This window comes from Oryzias latipes, chromosome 7 (genome assembly GCF_053564925.1).
Source record: "Oryzias latipes strain Hd-rR chromosome 7, Olatipes_Hd-rR_3.1".
Taxonomy (NCBI): domain Eukaryota; kingdom Metazoa; phylum Chordata; class Actinopteri; order Beloniformes; family Adrianichthyidae; genus Oryzias; species Oryzias latipes.
The window spans coordinates 18,359,663-18,380,259 of NC_136243.1; the positions used below are offsets into that span (position 1 = coordinate 18,359,663).

A 20,597-nucleotide genomic window follows, 5' to 3' on the forward strand; every position below is an offset into this window, starting at 1 on the left:
GTCCTGACATAGGTATCAAGTCTGTCGACTAAACCAACTGTCATCTAAGTGAAGAATTTTTTTTTGTTTTCCCATTTTTTATTTGAAATAACCAAAAAAGCATGATTTTTTTATACTTTTTTTATACCCGCAGCCCCCCCCCCCTCCCGTTCGTCAAACATTTCCAGCAGGAGTGCGTGCAGCTGCACCCAGGGGCGCTAATTCGCTACATGGCGGCGCAATTTTTATTTTTATTTTTTCATCAAGCACTGAGCCGCGGCCCGCGACCGTTGCCCCCCTGGAAGAAGATCCAGCCAGGTTTGCGCATGCGTTTTGTGCTCCGTGCTCACCTCAGCCTGCACCCTTCACCCCGCGCCCCCTCCCTTCTCCTTCTTCACCCCGCGCCCCCTCCCTTCTCCTTCTCACACACATTTGCGTCTACTTCTCAAAGACAGCAGGGAGCGCAGCTGCGGGGCGGGGGCGCCGCCAGGTTTCAGGCTGTTACAAACTCTGTGATATAAGTAAACCAATAGTGATGCATAAAGTATTTTACAAGAGCTGAGCCGCTGGCGCCGCCCCTCCGTCATTTTTCCGCCCCGGGCGATCGCCCGTATGGCCCGTGCCTAAAACCGCTACTGTCGGCGGCTCAGCAAGATCTTTTTCGGCGTCTCGACAGTATTACACATACCCTTGCAGAATTAACTGGACAATCTCCCAATGTTGCAGCCGCAGCTCAAGCTCCTTCTTCCGGCAACAGCCTGGCTTCCGCTTCCGCCATGATCCCCGAAAACTTCCGCCTTCAACCGGAACCATTTTGCGGTGAGGTCGAGGCCTGTGGAGGATTTCTCCTTCAATGCCAGCTCATTTTCCAGCAGGCACCCAGACATTACCAAACGGACCACAGCAGAATTTCACTTATAGTGAACGGCCTCAGAAACAAAGCTCTCCAGTGGGCCCAGGCGTTCTTGGCTTCTCATCCCATCTCACATCTCACGTTCGACCGGTTCATCGAGGAATTCCGGCTAGTGTTTGACCAGCCTCGTAAGCAGGAGGAAGCCACCCGGCGGTTGTTGAATCTAAAACAAGGCAACCGTTCGGTAAGTGAACATTTGATCGACTTCCGCATCCTAGCTGTAGAGGCTGGCTGGCCTGACCCCGCTCTCAAGGGGATATTCTACCAATCTTTGAGTGAAAGAATTAAAGACCATTTATGCTCACAGCCTGAAGCTAACACCTTCGAGGATCTTGTCTCTGCAGCCCTCCGTTCAGATGCCAGATTACGTGAACGTCACGCCGAACGCACTCGTAGGCCTCCGGGCCACTCCCAAGATCAGGCTTCCCCTAACTACATGTTCCCGTTGCCAGTCCATGAGCCACCAGCTCCCTCATCGGATGAACCTATGCAAGTAGGTCATTCTAAATTAACAGCAGAGGAACGTCAAAAAAGGTGTGAAGAAGGGTTATGTTTTTATTGTGGGCACCCCGGTCACCAAGTAGCTCAATGCGGACGGCGTTTAAACTCCCGAACCCCCCGTTAGATGACAGGCCACGGGGGGGCAATGTTTCTCACGCCAAAGAAACCAAGTTCTTGTTTGTTCCTGTCAAAATTGCGCATCAAAGCCTAGTTCATGAATTCAAAGCGCTCATTGATTCTGGCGCCGAACATAGCCTCATTGATCTGCATCTTGTCAATCACCTCTCACTGCCTATTGAATCTCTCGACTCCCCCATTAATGCAGCCGGATTAGGTGGGAAACAACTTTCCCGTATAACCACTCGCACTAAACCGGTACTTATACTTACATCAGGCAATCATAGAGAATATCATCGCTTTTTTGTCACCCATTGCCCCCAGACCCCCATTATTATGGGATTTTCCTGGCTCCAAAAACATAATCCACACATTGACTGGGCCGTTCCTCGAATCACTAATTGGAGTACTTACTGCTTGGCTAACTGTCTTCATTCCGCGATTCCCTCCGCCATCGTTACTACATCGGAGGCTGAAAAGGAAATGGATCTTTCCAAGGTACCCGTTTGCTATCATGATCTCAAGGCAGTTTTTTGTAAATTCAAAGCTAGCGCGCTTCCACCCCATAGGCCCTATGACTGCGCCATAGAACTTCTAAACGGCGCACCGCTCCCAAAGGGAAAATTATTCAATTTATCTGGTCCAGAAAAAAATGCTATGGAAAAATACATCCAGGAGGCTCTTTCGCTTGGTCACATCCGCCCCTCTACTTCTCCGGTTGGTGCAGGCTTCTTCTTCGTTGAGAAGAAAGACAAAACCCTGAGGCCCTGCATCGATTACCGCGAGTTGAACCAAATTACGGTCAAAGATAAATATTCACTCCCATTAATAGATTCTGTTTTTGACGCAGTCCAACAGGCATGCATCTTCTCTAAACTAGATTTAAGGAACGCTTATCATCTGGTTCGCATTCGAGAGGGAGATGAATGGAAGACGGCCTTCTCCACTCCCTTAGGCCATTTTGAATATCTGGTCATGCCTTTCGGCCTCACTAACGCACCCGCAGTATTTCAACGGCTTATTAACGATGTTCTTCGCGACTTCCTCAATAGATTCGTTTTTGTTTACCTCGACGACATCTTAATTTACTCATCCAGCCTAACTGAACATGAACACCACGTCCGCCTTGTTCTCGAAAGGTTACTCGAAAATCAATTATTCGTTAAGGCAGAAAAGTGCGAATTCCATACCTCCACGATTCCGTTTCTGGGCTATATTATCGAAGCCGGTAACATCAGACCTGATCCGGCCAAGATTGAAGCTGTCGCCCATTGGGAGATCCCGCAGACTCGCAAGAAATTGCAACAATTTCTGGGCTTCGCGAACTTCTACAGGAGGTTCATTCGAAATTACAGAAGTATTGCTGCTCCCCTCACTCAACTTACATCGATCAATAAACCCTACATCTGGACCCCGGCTGCCGACACAGCCTTCAAGAAACTCAAGGAACTGTTTGTAACCGCACCTATTCTCATTCAACCTGATGTCACTAAGCAATTCATCGTTGAGGTGGATGCTTCGGATTCTGGAGTCGGCGCTGTCCTTTCCCAGCGTGAGGAGTCGACCAACAAGTTAAAACCCTGTGCTTATTTTTCACGCAAGTTGAGCCCTGCTGAAAGGAACTATGACGTGGGCAACCGCGAACTTTTGGCTATCAAATTAGCCTTAGAAGAGTGGCGTCACTGGCTGGAGGGGGCAGAGCTACCCTTTATAGTTTGGACTGATCACAAAAATCTAGCATACTTACGCAGTGCAAAACGCCTTAATTCCCGTCAAGCTCGCTGGTGTTTGTTTTTCGATCGTTTCAACTTCAATATCACCTACCGTCCAGGCAGTCGCAACATCAAGCCGGACGCCTTATCCAGGAAATATTCTATTGTCGAACCCACCACTGACTCTACCATCATTCCCACCTCCTGTTTTGTAGGTACTCTCACCTGGGAAATCGAGAGCAAGGTCCAACAGGCCCAGGGTGAGATACCTGATCATGTTTCCGTTCCACCTGGTACTCTGTATGTTCCCGATTCTCTCAGGTCCGAAGTACTCACTTGGGGGCATGCTTCACGGATAGCCTGTCATGGAGGGGTACGCAGAACTATCAACCTACTACGTCGTCGGTTTTACTGGCCCTCTCTTGAGAAGGACGTCCGTGAGTATGTGGCTGCTTGTACCATCTGTGCCCGCTCCAAGAACTCAAATTCACCTCCCTCTGGTCATCTGTTGCCTCTGACTATACCTAGTCGCCCATGGTCACACATCGCAATGGATTTCGTTACAGGGCTGCCTCCCTCCCAGGGGCACACAGTAATACTGACAGTCATTGATCGTTTCTCCAAAGGCGTTCACTTTATCCCTTTGGCTCAACTCCCCTCTGCTTCTGACACTGCTGACCTTCTTGTCAATCATGTGTTTCGCTACCATGGCATACCATGCGACATCGTGTCTGACCGCGGACCTCAATTCACGTCTCAGGTGTGGAAGTCGTTCTGCTCCGCCCTCGGTGCCACGGTCAGTCTAAGCTCAGGATACCACCCCCAGTCCAACGGACAAGCCGAAAGAGCAAACCAAGAGTTGGAGGCGGCTCTCAGATGTCTGGCGGCTCAAAATGAATCTGACTGGTCCAAGTATCTCATCTGGGTGGAATATGCTCATAACACTCATCCCTCCTCTGCTACAGGCATATCCCCCTTCGAAGCCTCTTTGGGGTACTCACCACCTCTGTTTCCTTCTCAGGAACTCGATCTGGCAGTGCCCTCGGTCCAGCTTCATCTACAACGTTGCCAGGACATTTGGCGTCAGGCCAGGGCTGCTCTCCTGCGCACCAGGGAGAGCAACTGTCAGATCGCTAACCGTCACAGGGTGGTGAGTCCCGCTTACCGTCCTGGGCAGAAGGTGTGGTTATCTTCACGCAACATCCCCGTTCAGGCGTCATCACGTAAGCTGGCCCCCAGATACATCGGCCCTTACGTGATTGATCGCATCATTAACCCCTCCTGTGTCCGCCTACGTCTGCCTACTGCTCTGAGGGTGCACCCCTCGTTTCACGTCTCCCAGATTAAGCCTGTCAGCGAAAGCCCTTTGTGCCCGCCGTCCACTTCCCCGCCACCCGCCCGGACCATTGACGGCGCGCCTGCCTTTACCGTCAGTCGGATATTGGACGTTCGCCGCCGTGGTCGCGGGTTCCAGTTTTTGGTGGACTGGGAGGGGTACGGTCCTGAGGAGCGGTCGTGGATCTCCCGCTCCCTTGTTTTGGACCATTCCCTGATAGATGACTTCTTCCGCGCCCATCCGGATCGTCGCCCTGGACCGCCTGGAGGCGGTCGTTGAGGGGGGGGTACTGACATGGTGCCTCTGTCAATTACCTTCCCCCTCCCCCGTTCCTGCTCTGCCCTGCACGCGACCAGCTGGGTTCACTTACCTCATCTTCATCCCCGCCTACTTAAGGAGATCCAGGACCTGTTTTCAACGCCAGTCCGTTGTTCCTTCCTCGGTGCTTACGTCTGGCCAGCTCACGTTGTGTGCCCTTGTTTAAGTCCAAGCTTCGTTAACGTTTCATCTCTTCTCCACCCTCAGGAACTGTCCGCTTCACGGGTGAACCTCAGGTCGCTGTCCACCGCTCTCGCTCTCCTCCTTGGATTCTGCCGAAGTCTCGCTCTCTGGACCTTCCTGCCGCTTACCTCCAGTCAGCCGCCACGCCACGTCAAGACTCCTGACTACTCTGTGAATTAAACCATCTTAATCTTACCTCCCGACTCCTAGTGTCCTTCTGGGTTCCAGCGTTTGGGTCTGTCCGAAATCCCGCGAGATCATGACAAGTTTAAGTTTAAGTGAATATTTTTTTTTTCATAAAATAATAGGAATTCTTGATAAGACCATTTTCTTACCACAGTGGCATTGATAATTTTTTTTTTTTGCCTATTTAAAGAAAATCTACTAAGGTGGTAAGAATAGTTTATTTACATTTAAATACTAGTTTTACACAATAAAAACGGAAGGAAAATGTAAATTGTGTTTTATTTTAGAGCACAAGTATCTCTATTTACAAACATCTAAAAACATGTTAAAACTAATATCAGTGCTTTTAGATGTTGTGCTTATTTTACAGGCAATGAAATGACAGCATGGTCTGGTTGGTTGTTTCAATAAGGGCTTTGTGAATTGATCACTAAGTATGATGTGTAATTCATATAAGAGTTCAGCCGTGCAACACAATTTCCTGTTATCCTCACAATGGTAGCTGAGCAGACAAAGCTTTAAACAATGTGTTATCTTGCTGACATCAAGTGGCCACAGGCATAACTACATGACTCGCATGCTTTCCAAAAGGGTGATTTATCCAAAAGCACTTCATAAAAAATGAACGCATTTACAGATAAAGTACATTCAAATAAACTCCCTTTTAGGAAATGAAATAAAAATTATTTAAGGTCATGATTTTTCAGAGATTTCAAAAGGACCAGCATTTCTGATCAAACCAGGGGCCGTTCTAACAATAGATAATTCATCCCTTTGTAGTTAACAGCATTCTTTATATGGAAAAAGGCATCTGATTGTTGGGGGTGTGGGTGATCCCCTAACATAACACGATTAGACACAAATAGCTCCTGTCTCAATAGACATTGTAACTCGATACAGCCCAGAGAATTGTTCACATTCTGTAGACAAGAGCTGCTACAGAAAACAAATTGCGCAGACAAATATGCAGCTCACTTCCACTCGAGGCTCTCGTCTTTTAGAAGAACAATGGCGCAGTTGCAGGTCTTCTTTTCCGTCTTTGTTTGAACAGCGGAGCAAAGAGGAAACTGACTAGCTATGAAGACCAGAGGAGCACCACAAAGCAGCATTTGTCTAATGCATCAACTTTAAGGAAGCAATATTGAAAAAGCTGTAGTGAAAAAAACCAACACACCTTTAGGATGTCCTTTTAATTGTTATATTATTTCTGCAGCAAAATTTAAGTGGATTTACATGGAAACACAGCAATGATAGATAAATATTAAATCTTACTTATCGTTGAACAGACCTTTCTAGTAGACGTATGCAACCTTTCAGAGGCACAGAAACAGAGCGAAAGGTCCTTAGCACATTTTACGTACACAACAATGTTTACACTTTAAAGACCGACTCCGATCAAATTGTATTTTTGTTGTTTTTAACATGTTCTTGGCATTTTTCTTATGATGCAGGACATAGAAAATTAAGCTTAAAGTTGTATTTCTGATCATTTTTAAATTTAAATTTTTAAAAATGAGGAGCAGACAAAAAGAAGTTTGTAGTTGTGAAAATAAGATAGGTGAGCCAAACAAGCTCCGTGCTCCACTTAATTCTGATGCATCCACTTGTAGACGACTAGATCCATGTTTTCCTCGTCTGAGCTGGCTCAGAACTACAGCTGAAAAGCTTTTGTTGCACCGGTAATTTTAGGTTGAGAGGCTATAAGCTAGCGGGAAAGTATGTAAATGGATGGATGATGGAAAGTAGAAGCAGACTTCCTCCGCATGAACAGCCACAACTCAGTATAGAATTTCTAATGAACTACTGCCACTCTGCAGAAACTATGTCCTAGAAAATGACACAAGCTTGATGTTTTTTTTACCAAAAACAGCATAATTATAATTAGAAGACCACTGAGAAACTTTTCAGAATTAATCAAAAGATGATCGGAGTGGCACTTTAAACAGTATACAGACATTATAACTGTGATAAAAGCTTTGTGTCCTACTGCTTTGGTACTTTCGTAGTGTCCATCCAGGTAAACAATGTTTGCCTCTCAATAGGAAGATTTGTACATCAGCTGTTGTTCTTCAATTACGAGTTTTAGATCAACAGATTTACACAAGAGAACACACAAATGATGTCCAAAAACTGTATTTACAACAGTGCTGATGCAAAAAAAAAAAAGAAAAATTCAGAGAGTTTAGGACTAAATCTTGCTAAATTGACCCCATTGTTTCCATAAGCCGTTTCCTGTTCAGACCCCCCATTCCAGAGATAATCATGGATTTACAGACATGTGCAGACGTAACCCTCCCAATTCTCTGTTGATCACGATTACTCCACTCCTTTCATGAACTCCAAGAATTCTGAAATGATAATACATAATCAAGGAACATCACAGACAGCTACCCTTATGCTAACTTTTATCAGCGTTTCCCAAAACATTTCAAACTTCTTTACCATCGTAGTCAATTTTCCCATCATTGTTCTTGTCGCCGTCTTTCATGAGTTCTTCGATGTCGTCTTCGGTGATGGCTTCCCCTGTAGACTCCAGCATCATTTTCAGCTCCTCCAGGTCAATATAACCATCAGCATTTCTGCAAAAACACAGAAGTGAGTTACAGATGGAGCCACAAGATGTGAATTTGCCAACACGTTTGCAGTCAGTTTTAGATTCTATTTAGCTCTGCTGGACTTGGCAGAGAACGCACCGCGAATCAGCTGACAGGGATACACACACACGGAGAGGAAATTCATTTTAACCAGCTCTGTCTGTACATGTTTTGGATAAAACAGGCCTAAATAAGGCTTTTTTGGTGAGGCAGTGCTGTGTTTGTGTGTCATCATGTAGGGATTTCATGGCTTTGAGAGCCATCTCTGTGAAAAGATGGGGGGGGGGGAAGCACGAAGAAACCCTCGTTCTTTGATGTGCAGGCGAGGTGTCTGACTTACATGCTAGTAAGTGTTAAAAAAATACTCTGAGCTGTCAAAAAGGATTAGGGAGCCAGCTACATGCTGTACTCTGCAGAGCTACTTGGCATTTTGTCAGAACACATAATTGCACATTGAGAGAATACTTTGCTGCAACTACGCAGAGAAGCGGTTTGATAACGAGACTGCTGTATATTCAGATGACACTTGTTAGGCATTTTAAATCGTTTGTCTGGAAACGGGGGGTACAATGAATCTGACTTTGCAACATCATTGCTTATTATGTGTCGAGTTGGGAAAATCGTTGAAATAGCAACACGAATTGGAAACTTACTTGTCGAACATCCGAAACAGCTCTGCCAGCTCCTCCTCTGACTTCCCTTTGCTGTCATCCTTCATGCATCTCACCATCATGACCAAGAACTCATCAAAGTCTACCGTACCGCTCCCTGCACAGACATAGTTCACCTCATCACATCCTTGTAATACAGTCTCAAACTATTTACCCACCAAGTCAATGACAGTTTCATCAGCTGTCTGCACTAAAAACATTTTTTTCTCAATCCCATATCTATATTTTTAGGGCAATAAAATATATGTCAAGATGTAAATAAATTGTTTGATAGTTTTTCTGAGGTCTGTTACACACTAAATGCCTCAAACAAATTCAAGATGTTATTTTTCTCGTCATGTTCCATCACAGCTTCCCATGATAAAGCCTGCATGACTTGTACATCCACTGATCCACATTTTTCTTAATGCAGCCTGACACGTGCTAGCGTGTTTTGGACCCTTCCGTGACATTTGACATTCAGTTCAAGGGGGCTGACTGACACAAGTCTGTACAACACCGAAGACCAAGATGCTGATCCCCGGGCACAAGGAGGTCAGCGACAAGCAATCATCCCCTTGTTTTTGTACTGCAGCACAGATAGGTTTTTTTGTGTACCATCTTCATCCACTTCATCGATCATCTCCTGCAGCTCCTCCGGGGTGGGGTTCTGCCCAAGCATCCTCATCACCTTCCCCAGCTCCTTGGTGCTGATGCAGCCGTCCTCTGCATCTTGGACAAAGATGTCAAAGGCGGCCTTGAATTCTACAACATGGCGGTGCACACAAACAAACAGACAAAATGTTCTTTAATGTAATGCCTTTAAACTTTAAAGTGCAACATGACTTTGTAAAGGTAATTAAGTTACCATTTTTCTGTTCATCTGTCAGCTGTTCAACCTGTAAAAAAATGAAATGGATGTGAACATTTCTGCACTCTATCAGCAAACCTGTTGGAGATTAATTAGCATAAATTAAATTTATAAATCTTTAAAAAAGGTCCTGAAAATAGAAAAATAAAATGTCAAATCAGCTTCTGGACTTTTTACGACAAAGCAAAAAAATTCAATACTCCACTATCCTGGGCAACCCGTGTTAAGACACAGTGGCCTTAATGTATCATATATGACTACAGAGTATTAGAGCCACCATAAACATAAATGAATATATGAGAATAAAGTCATAAAATTATGAGAAAAAGTCAAAGTTTTGCACACAAAGAAATCGTAAACTTATGAGTAAATAAGTCAACACTTCACAAGAGTAAAGTTGTATTTTCATAAGTTATAAATTGAGAATTTACAAGATTAATATCATGTATTTATGAGACACTAAAAACCTCATTGTAAGTGGTTATTTCAGCATTGATTTTACAAATACTGAAATAATAAATCTTGTGAGTCAACGTTGACTTATTGCAAGTATAAGGACATAGAAAAGAATTTAGATGAAACTAGGTCTTTTTACAAGAAGATTCCTGGCCCACAAGGAGTGGATTTCTATCAATGGCATGTGAATTCTTCTGATAAACCAAAGCCTCATGACATTGCCATAAATGGGAACATCGATAGTTTTGGTCAGCACATAATGTGGAGAGTGACTTACACAACCAACTCTATTTACCGATTTAAAAAAAATAGCCTTTTCTTGTAAAATTTTGGCTTTTTTTCTCAAAATTTTCTGGCTTTAATCTGGCAACTTTTGGACTTTTTTTCTCATATTTTCATTAGTTCAGTCTCATATATTAATTATTTCTTTTCTTTTATGGTGGGCCTAGTACTTATGACAGCCTGTTGTTCAGAAATAAATGCTGGAAAAGCAGGGACCGCAGATGAAGAACATAAGTGCTTTAAATTAGCATAGCTGTGGATCTGGTCCAACAATGGAATGGTAATCCTGGAAAAGCTACCATGAATGAGAAAAGGAGACAGCTGCTTATGTAAGAATTATCATCTGTTGTACAAAATTAGTTAAATGCACACACATACACACAATGAGAAAGTGGTACAAACACTCCTCGGGTGTTTGCGTTGGAGGAAAAAAAAAAGATGAAGAAATGCAGGTAGCGTATAAGTTCCGCTGAGCTTTGAGAGTCTCTACTGGATCTCTATGACGTGAATGGATGTGATTGTCTGTTCAGACGAAGACAGATAGCTCACTGATAATGCTGGAATTTAGCCATGGGAGGGGGTTATCTGAACCTGGAGCCCCTCTCTGGCACCAAGACTAACAGACACAGAAGCCACTGACCAAAATTAGCCACGTGAGGCGGGATGGTTCCATTAAAAGAAGCAGAAGGAGGACCACAGATGTGGCCTGTCAGCGACCTCTTAGGTGGCTCCAAACAAGTTAAAGATCCGCAGATGTATATAGTGTTGAGGAAGCATCATCAAGGATTTTCCAGGAATTGAAGGAATGAATGATGACTAACTTTTAATCAGCAAATAACAATAAATTAAAGTGCCAAAGCTGTTATAATCAACCATAACTAAATGATCTACATGTTTACTGCAAGATGCCACACAAACTGGTTAAGATTTGTGAAGTAAAATCATTTTTACAACTTTGAGAGTTTCCCCAGAGTTCAGGTGAGCCTCTGATGATTTGATAAGCTGAGAGAACCTACCGCTGCCTTGTAGATATCGTTCATGCTGGATGCTGGTCCGCTGCCTGCCCTGACAGAGTCCTAGCACAGAAAGATATGGTCCAGCTCAGGGAAGGACTCTGGCCTCATCCTGGGAGGATTTTATAGCTGGAGCCAGGCACTGTCTGCCCTTCCTGTGGCAAACCAACCCCCTCCTCTTTTCCCCCACAAAAGTGTGTGTCCACAAATGTGTGTCAGCATGCGTGTGTGTTGGTGTGCGCACATAATTTGGCCAATCTGTCACAAACACCAGGCTCAGATAAAAATGCAGCAGCTCTTAGAGGGCACACTTTGAATGGAATGAAGTTAGGGGGGACGACACATGGTGAGGCCTAATCTCCAGGGAGAAGGCCAAAGAGACACTAAACATTCCTCTAGACCTAGACCAACAGGCCTGTGAGGCTGTGTGTGTGTGTTTATGTGTGTGTGTATCAGCAGACCACAGTCAAAGATGGGAGAAGCTCTGACAGTACTTTCCTTGCAAAAGTGAGAAAATATGGAGAAAAAATAAACCATTGAGATTGTCCACAGACAACTGGGTCATAACTAAATCAAAAAACAATGTGATTGTTGCTCATCTGAAGACAAACACAGACTTCAGATGAAATGATGGTAAAGACCCGATCTGATCATCTTTTAAACTATTGTAAAAGTGTCCCAGTGGTGTTTTAATTGTGATTATGCCATTTTAAGGCGAAATCCAAAAACCTGTCATTTCTAGAACATGGTTTTTGCTAAACTTGTGTGCGGGATTGTTGGTGCAGAGTAAGCCTGCCTCCTTCCCATCATCCATCTGTTCACACGCTCCGCTTTAGCTTACAGCCCCTCACAATCTCAACCTAAAATTGCTGGTGCAACAGAAATGGGGAGCAAAATTGGAGCTATGCAGCCGTACAGTTTTGAGCCAGATGCCAGCTCAGACGAGGAAAAGGAGGACATACATTTGTCTGCAATTGGAAACATCAGAAAGTATTTTCTATATTACAAATAAGCTCCTATTACAATTTTTTTCTGTCTGCTTTTGATTCAGAATGATTTCAATACAGAAATACTCAGAAATGCAATTTTAAGCTTAATTTGCTAAGTCCTCTATCAACAGAAAAATGCCTCATAAACATGTTAAAAACACAAAAAACATGATTTTCATCGGAGTGGGTCTTTAAAGCTTCTTAAACAGGCAGCATACCAAACAGAGCTGAGTATGTCTATCTTGAATCCATTTAGTTTAGATTAACAAAAACTTGATTAAACATAAGATAGATCATTAAAAGTTCAGTTTTATAAATTTCCTTTTGAAACTAAATGTGTTTGGCTGCCAAATCACTTTACACATTGTTAAAACATAGATGGAAGCTTTGTTTTTAAAAGTAATTTTTTATTTTATTTTATTCAAGTTGCTTTACAGCAACAGCAATTACTGGTTTTCATGAACTAGGGCTGCCTATCGTTAGAAAAAAATAATTTAGACCCCTTTTTATTGACCCAAATATTCTTAAAACTCAATTAAAAATGCAAAACTTTATCCTAAATAGCATTGTATACATAATGGTACACTTGTAAAATACATAAAAAGTAAAAAAAAAATTGAATGTTCCAGAAACATAATTACACCCTTTTACTAGTCTTTAAAGCTTCAATGTTATATATCAATGACTGTAAAATAAAAACCCAAATAATATAATTTATAATAGGGATGTCAAATTATCTCGTTAATGATGCAGACAAATTATATCTTTTTCTTTTTTTCTATTGTGTTTTCCTCATTTTTAATCTATAACTATTATTAATTACGTCTGGGACAATACCCATTGAGTTGTCCATTATTAGACATTGATGGACGACATGCAGACCTGATCACGCCGGACAATTTCACCAACATAATGGACACTTTGATGGGCATTATTCCACTTGTACCAAGGCTACTTCCGAATTAAATACATTTTCAATCAATTATAAGTACTCTAATCATGTTATGTTTTTAAGTTTAAACAATTTTTTACAAAAAGAAAACTATTTCATATGCAAAGTGATGCGTTGTCATGGGAACAGCCACAGAGCCTGCCCCGACCTCGCTCTGCTGCATCGGAGGAAGGTGGTACATATACTAAACTTCATGATTAAAGTTAAACAAAGAAGCGTTTCAGAGAGAAAGTTCTCCACTTACTGCCTGTTTCTATATCAAGTCACAACAAAGAAACAAAGTCCAAAGTTTAAACTGTTTATTTCCTCCAGTGTCACCTCCTTCTGTTTCCTCTCCTCCTTCTCACATTCTCTTCTTTCTCTTCTGCTGCATTCATCAGAAGGATCAAATTCACCAAACAGGTCAAGGAAAACTAGAAAATCCCTTAAGCTTTTTCTGTCCTGCTGTTGTGATAAAGTGTAAAATCATGTGGTATTAATAGGAAGTTTGTGGTTAATATTTTTGGATTGGTCATAAAACTGTTTTAGGTATGTTAAATTGGAGCACTCTGAACCTAATGTGTTTGTTTTCTTAATTTTTGAAGATGTAAAAATTTCCCTTTTGGTAGGAAAGTTTGGACGTCTGTTATACTTAAAAATAAAACTTCATAAAGCCACCTTTTGTGTTGTATTTTGACCTACAATGTGCCACAATGGCACAAATTTCAATTCAAATATCCTAAAAAAATTTGCAGTAATTATTGGGTTAAATTAAAACTAGATTAATTACTTACTGTTCATAATTGATGAATTAATCATATGACAGCACCTTTTAAAACATAAGAGTCTTATTTTGCACTGCTCATATGCACATTTACGGTTCATTCTTCCTTATGTCAGAAAATACTACTGATTTCATCAAGATCATGAAACCCTAATAATCTTTTCTTTTAATATTGGCAAGACTTCCATTATGTTGCTAGGTAAAAGAAACAAACCAATAAACTGCCATTTGTGTCATCATTGATGTGGCCAGCAGAGGGTGCCATTTACTGCACTTCAGCGAAATTAAATTGTTGCCCCAGGCTGCCTCGGGATGTTCGACGTATCGGTAGTTGGGTAGGCAGGCAGGTGAGGAAATCTGGGTTAAACAAACCGAACACTTGCAGAAGCTTTCCATTTGAAAAGCAGCGCAGCAAAGGACTCTGCTGTCGGTTGCCACGCTCTGGAAACAAGGCCATCCTAATCACTGCAAAACTGTGGGAATCAAACCCAGTTGCACGCGCGCGCGCAGCATGCTGTGCTGTGGCAGGCATTCTAAGTTACGAGTGATCATGCTGGTTTATAATGGGATGCTAATGGGGGACTGGCAGAGCTTACAAGCGTCACAAAGCCACTCTGAGAGGGGGGTTGGGACAGCATACGTCCTAAAGACAAGGGTCTACTGCGGTCTGCGGGTCTACTGCAGTCTACAGTCAGACCGAATTCCTTTGGAGAACTGAGCGCAGTCTGCTCGGTGCCAGCAGTGATGAGCGAGCGCGCGCGCGCCCGGGGGGTGGGTGTTCTAATGTGAGGAGCCATCCAGCAGCACGCGCCTGACGACTCACAGCAGAGGCGCGCGCGAAGTGCTGTTTCAGTGGAGCTGTTCACCAATTTCCTCTCACAGAGGAAGGCTGACGAAAGAGCTTGCCATTTCCTCCGCACAGTGCAATCAGACAGCGCATCTCAAATCCACAATTCACCGCACACCGCTTTTTGAGGGGTTGCCATAGTAACTCGAGTAGTAGCGGGCAGAAAATAAGAGGAGATGAGCGGGGCTATTTTCCCCTCCACCCCTCTCTTCCTCTTTCTGTCTCCCTGTCACATTTTTGTGCTAAAAGTAACTGGACTGTGTTTTTGTTTTTGTTTTTAATTTTTTTTATTGTTTTCTCTTACATTTTCCATGCGCCTTACACATGTGGGCAACCATGAGGACGCATGCGCAAGAGAGTCCTGCATGGAAATTAATTGGATTAGGTCCATAGTTTATAATACTTTCATCTAATTTTATTTATTCTTCTTTACTAACAATATGTTTTAGAATAAAGCTGATTTTGAAAACGTTTATTCTTGTCAATATAATTCAGAATCAACTAACAAAAAGCAGCTGCATTTACATCTGGGAGAACATACAGAACAAACTGTGCCAATCTAAATACTCATGTAGTATAATGATTAGGTTGACGTGCAGCTGAGCTCCAACCTCCTGCCTCTCCTCCCCTCCATGTCCTCACCCCCTTGATTGCCGAAAGGAAAAAAAAAAGGGGGGGGGGGGGTCGAGCCTTTCTTCCCTGCTTCCTTTCATGGATGCTTTCTTGTTTTCTCTCTGTTCTTTCCTCCCTTCCTCTTTCGGTCTGTTCCCCTCTTTTCACTGATGACCAACCTGTCAGCAGCTCCTGTTGTATCAGGCTGTGAATGCTCTGCATGAGACCAAACCTCTATTCATCTCGGCCCATCTAGCATAGCCTTAAGAATTTCAGTTTTCCATCAGTCTAACCCGAATTCAGGGATTTGCCTTCACAGACAAACGAGAAGGATGTCTTCACTAAGCCCCTCTCGAAAGAGTGTTTCCACTGAGCCACTTCAGCAGTGTTACACAGTGTTCCTTAAATCAGGGCTCTAATGAGCCAGTGGCCATATTAGCTCCAGCACAAACAGCCATGCACTAACTTTCTGCCACAGGGTTGCAACGTTTTCCAGTCCACTGGACCACCAAGTCACCCAGCACCACCACCCCTGCCTCTCTAATGGTGTATGAGACAACCAGGAGAAAGACTTCCTATCAGATGTGAGCTTGCCTTCAAGCTACAGAGATATTGTGTTTTCAGCTGTGTGGCAACAAAAAGAGCACTCAACATTTTTTGTTCTGAGATCAATCATCAAACAGGCTTCTTGGGCAAAACAAAGAGGGGAAAAAAAACTGCATTTGTCAAGTTTGACAAACTTTCTGTCTACAAGATTACAGCAAGCACCAAGAGGGTATGTGTTTGATCCACACAAGTGTCTGCAGTTCAAATAATTGAAGTTCAATACGTCTTTTGACAATTGATGGTTGTGAGAATTGAACTCATTGGCAACATGTGCAAAATAGTTTAACTTATCAACTTAATGTCTGCACCCACAGCCACTTTATTAGGTACAACCTGCTAGTACCGGGTTGGACCCCCTTTGCCTTCATAACTCCCTTAATCCTTGGTATTGTGGATTCAACAAAGTACTGGGAACATTCCTCAGAGAGTTTGGTCCATATTGACATAATAGGATCACGCAGTTGCCGCAGATTTGTCGGCTGCACATCCATGATGCTAAACTTGTTCCACCACATCCCAAAAATTCTCTATTAGGTTGAGATCTGGTGACTCTAAAGGCCATTTGAGGACAGTGAACTCATTGTCATGTTTAAGAAACCAGTCTGAGATGATTCCAGCTTTATGACAGGTCGTGTTATCCTGCTGGAAGTAGCCATCAGAAGACAAGGAACAAAATTCAGGTAGGTTGTAGCATTGTAGCAATGCTCAATTGCCACTAAGGGGGCCCAAAGTGGGCTAAGAAAGTTTCCCCACACCTTTACGCCACCACCACCAGCTTGAACCGATGATACAAGGCGGGAGGTATTCATGCTTTCATGTTGTTGATGCCAAATGACCCAACCATCCGAATGTCGCAGCAGAAATGGAAATTCAGACCAGACAATGTTTTTCCAATCTTCCATTGGTCTTGTGGTGCTGTAGCCCATCTGCCTCAAGGCTGGACGTGTTATGCGTTCAGAGATGCTCTTCTGCAGACCTCAGTTTTAACCTGTGGTTATTTGAGTTTCTGATGTCTTTCTATCAGCTGGAAGCAGTCTGGCCATTCCCCTCTGACCTCTGGTGTCAACAAGGCATTTCTGCCCACAGACTTGCCGCTCACTGGATATTTTCTCTTTTTTTGTACCATTCTCTGTAAACCCTAGAGATGGCTGTGGGTGAAAATCCCAGTAGATCAGCAGAAATACCAGCTTGTCTGGCACCAATAACCATGCCACATTCAAAGTCACTAAAATCACCTTCTTTATCCATTTTGATGCTCTTGTAACACTTGTGCTATCTTAGATGACCCCGCCCTTACATTGACATGTTCTCCCTACCATGAAAAAGGTGGATAAAGGTGGAAAGATTTCATGTAATCCATGGACACCAGTGAAGATCACAAATCATTGAAGAAAAAAGGTTCAACACACTGTCTAGTGGGTCTAGATGACCCAACTCCCAACGGTTACACTACAGCAGATAGTCTTGACCATGTCTACATGCCTAAATGCATCAAGTTTCTGCCGTGTGATTGGCTGATTAAAAATTTACGTTAACGAGCAGTTTGGCAAGTGTACCTAATAAAGTGGCCAGTGAGTGTAAAATTCTTGCAAGGAAATCTTCTGGAGCTGGCAGAAATACCTATTTATTGTAAAATCTATCTCACGATTAATTATACATTGTTCCTTTACATCTCAAATGTGGTTTTGCTCCCCTTTTTAAAGCTTATAAATTAATTATAAAATCACACTGACCATAAGTTTATTTTATTTTTTTATTGGTAAAATAGCAAAAGGAAATATTCTGTTAAAAAAGAAAAATAAAGCAAAAAAATAATAAGTTTTGATTTTTGTTAAAAAATTAGTTTGTTTTGGTCATTCTCTCAGCTAATGGGGACTGGTAACCTTTCTTTCTAGTGTAATTGTGTTTATTAGTAGTCGTAAAAGTATTTTTTAGTTGTAATTTTCATGAAACAAGCTCTTACCAAGCAGTATTTTTACTTGCTACACAGCACTTGGTAACTCTGTAAAGCATGATCATAATTTTTGGAACCCGTAAAAGAACAAGAAATTATTGGTTTAATGCATGAAGCAATTACTGTCTCAACCGATCTCAGTGAAGGTTCCATTCCCTGCATGAATAGTAAGTGACAAGTGTTGCTTGTCTTTTAAAAATGTGTCCCTTTTGTGCGCAAGCAAACGCAAACCCACACAGTTTGGAACTGCTAGTGTCGCTGCCCTCTTCTCTTCACCCCAGAAAGCGACTCTCTGAAGAGAAATCCAAAAGCCCTCAGGCTCTCATGCAATGTCTCAGATAATTCCAAGTAAAATAAGCCATGGTGTAACTTCAGTGCTATTAAATCTCAGGAAGTTAGTTATGGAGTTATGGAAATGAAGGTCGTATTTTACTCCTCTTTTGTAGATTGCAGGTTGTGTTTCTGAACAAAAAAATCTTCTTTTTTTAAAGGAATGAAGTAAAAGCAATAAAAAAGCTATTTTTAAAATGTGCATATGGATTGTTTTCAAAGGACTACTTAGCCTTTTAGAATGTTACATAAGAAAATCAATGAAGTACTTAAAAAAATGTTACATTTATTTGATTATAATCAGTAAAAAAAGAAATAACCTTCTTTTGAGCATGAAACATGGACATTTATTCTGAATAAAGCATTTTATTCAGACTTGTAAGTTTGGTTCAAGGATATTTGCAAAATAACAGGATTTGTGTATCTTTTGATTTGTCATAGTTTGATGAAAATTATTTTACTGTAAACGAGAACAAAAACACCTGAAAAATAGAATATTTTTTAAAAAGAAAGCTTTTATCCTTAATATTTATTATCGTTTATTCTATGTTTTGACTTTGCATGTTTCTTTTAAATTTTTTTTTAAAAGAATTCTCCTTTTTTATGGATGCAGTCAAGCTAATTGAACTACATGTACTAATAAATACATGTCAGTCTAATAGATCTGTACAAGATGTACTCAATTTTTTTACTAATGTCTCACATCCGATGGCGTGAAGGCACACAGACTATATCTAAACCAAAAGAAGCCACATTTTTTCAGAACCTTGATGACTGTCATATCTGATCTGTGCATTTAATAGCAGGCACAGTAAGAAATGTCACCTTATCTCAAGCTTGGAAGGTTTTTATTATCTGACATGTCGGTCCAGAAGCCCCACCACGCTTTTATTGTTACACAACTCATGAAGCTATCTGAGGATGAATGCCCTCCAGAGGCTCATTCAGAAGATAAATTGGCCTGAAATGCATCAGTCCTGCAGACCGTCTGGGTCTGTACGTCTCATTCCCTCCATGCCTCCAAACATACTCATGCAAACCTTTCTAAATGCACACCAACATGCATCCCAGAATGCCTTTAGTTTTGCCGTTTTATGCAAGAATGCAGTGAGCTTGGATGGACGGAAGAGGAAAAAAAAGCCCACCTATGCATCAGCCTGCATGGCCGAGGTCTAGCCTTGGGCCTTTTAGGCAGCAGTGAAGTGTGCTGTGATTTGACAAGGCCAGTGACGAGAGCCACTGTAAATATCTGGCTGTCATGTGACTCACTTTGTGGCCTAAAGGAACCAACAAAAGGTCAACGTTTCCTGATGCCATTGCCAACAACTAAATGAAATGATTTCATCTCTTGGTCACGCATTTGTCCATTTCTTGGAGATGGATACACTGGAGGTGTGGCATCGCCCTCTTTATGTGCTCAGATGGTTCATTTGTATTTCAGCCGCACACAAGTGTAGACCTCTAAAGCACAGACATGTCTGTTGTTTGTGTACAACAAAACACATTCGGAGAGGCTTGAAGTACAAGTCACAACCTCTGGGTTTGTTCTCCAGCATGTCATGCATGACACTGACAGCAGTGCTTTAGCATTGTTTAATGTAAACAATTAAAGAATAAAATGTGAATGTGGGATAAATTAACTTGTTGTATAGTAAAAAGAAGTTTGAGTTTACAACTCTTTAATAAATAGACTCTTCGTTGTTTTGTCCATTCAAATTACAGTATTAAAGTATTTGTTGCAAAAAGAATTAATTTTTACGAGAAATTAAAATGCTGCTTTCTTGGTCGTTTAAAAAAAAAAGACTGATGTGCAATGTAAGAACATGAAAGCCTTTAAAAGAAGAAGAAAAAAAGCCTTGCAGGTTAAACTGGCACATGGTGTTCTAACATCCAGACCCAGAGAACATTATGGAGATCCCTGGAGATCTGCTGCATGATAGACCCTTACCAAACTGCACCCCCACCTCTGCATCTCATCTCATCTGCAGACGGCAGGATGTGAGGAAACAGTGTCAAAGAAAGACCTTACTAAAACAAATTAGTCTTTAGAAAAAGAAAATTTATGGAAAATAATGTTATCTTCCCCAATATTTTAAAAAATTTGAATTTGACTGGTAAGCCACTTGGAAAAAGGAAAATAACTGGAAAAAAAGCTATGACTGACCTTCCAATATCAAAATCAGAGTAAAATAAACTTTACATGTTAAAAATATTCAGGTAAATTTTTCATAACATCTGAACTTATGTTGTGTGCATCCTTTTTATGGAGCAAGAGGCTCTTTGAAATAGTAACACACCTTTCAGCTGATCAATAAATTAAATTAAATATAAAGATTATTAAATATCTTTTTCTAAACAAACAATAACTCACAAATAGATTATATTAGGAATTTATTTTTACATTTAAAATGGAAATTTAGAGAAAGAAAAAGA

The 20,597-nt window shown here is 41.9% G+C and overlaps 1 protein-coding gene across 1 annotated transcript; it reads right to left on the reverse strand.

Annotated features, from left to right (window-relative positions):
* Positions 1 to 6,420: 6,420 nt before the first annotated feature.
* Positions 6,421 to 11,309, reverse strand: tnnc1a (troponin C type 1a (slow)). The gene is made up of 6 exons (XM_004070554.5): positions 11,115 to 11,309; positions 9,358 to 9,388; positions 9,108 to 9,254; positions 8,493 to 8,607; positions 7,688 to 7,824; positions 6,421 to 7,593 (listed from the first exon to the last, which is right to left on the reverse strand). The coding sequence occupies exons 1-6, from the start codon at positions 11,136 to 11,138 to the stop codon at positions 7,562 to 7,564; spliced, it is 486 nt and encodes a 161-aa protein (XP_004070602.1). The 5' UTR covers positions 11,139 to 11,309; the 3' UTR covers positions 6,421 to 7,561.
* Positions 11,310 to 20,597: the final 9,288 nt, after the last annotated feature.

Coding starts and splice junctions, on each gene's coding strand:
- tnnc1a (XM_004070554.5), bottom strand. CDS start 11,138: ATGAACGATATCTACAAGGCAGCG. Junction 9,255..9,357: donor GACAGATGAACAGAAAAATG/GTAACTTAATTA, acceptor GCCATGTTGTAG/AATTCAAGGCCGCCTTTGAC. Junction 7,594..7,687: donor TGGGAAAATTGACTACGATG/GTAAAGAAGTTT, acceptor TTATCATTTCAG/AATTCTTGGAGTTCATGAAA.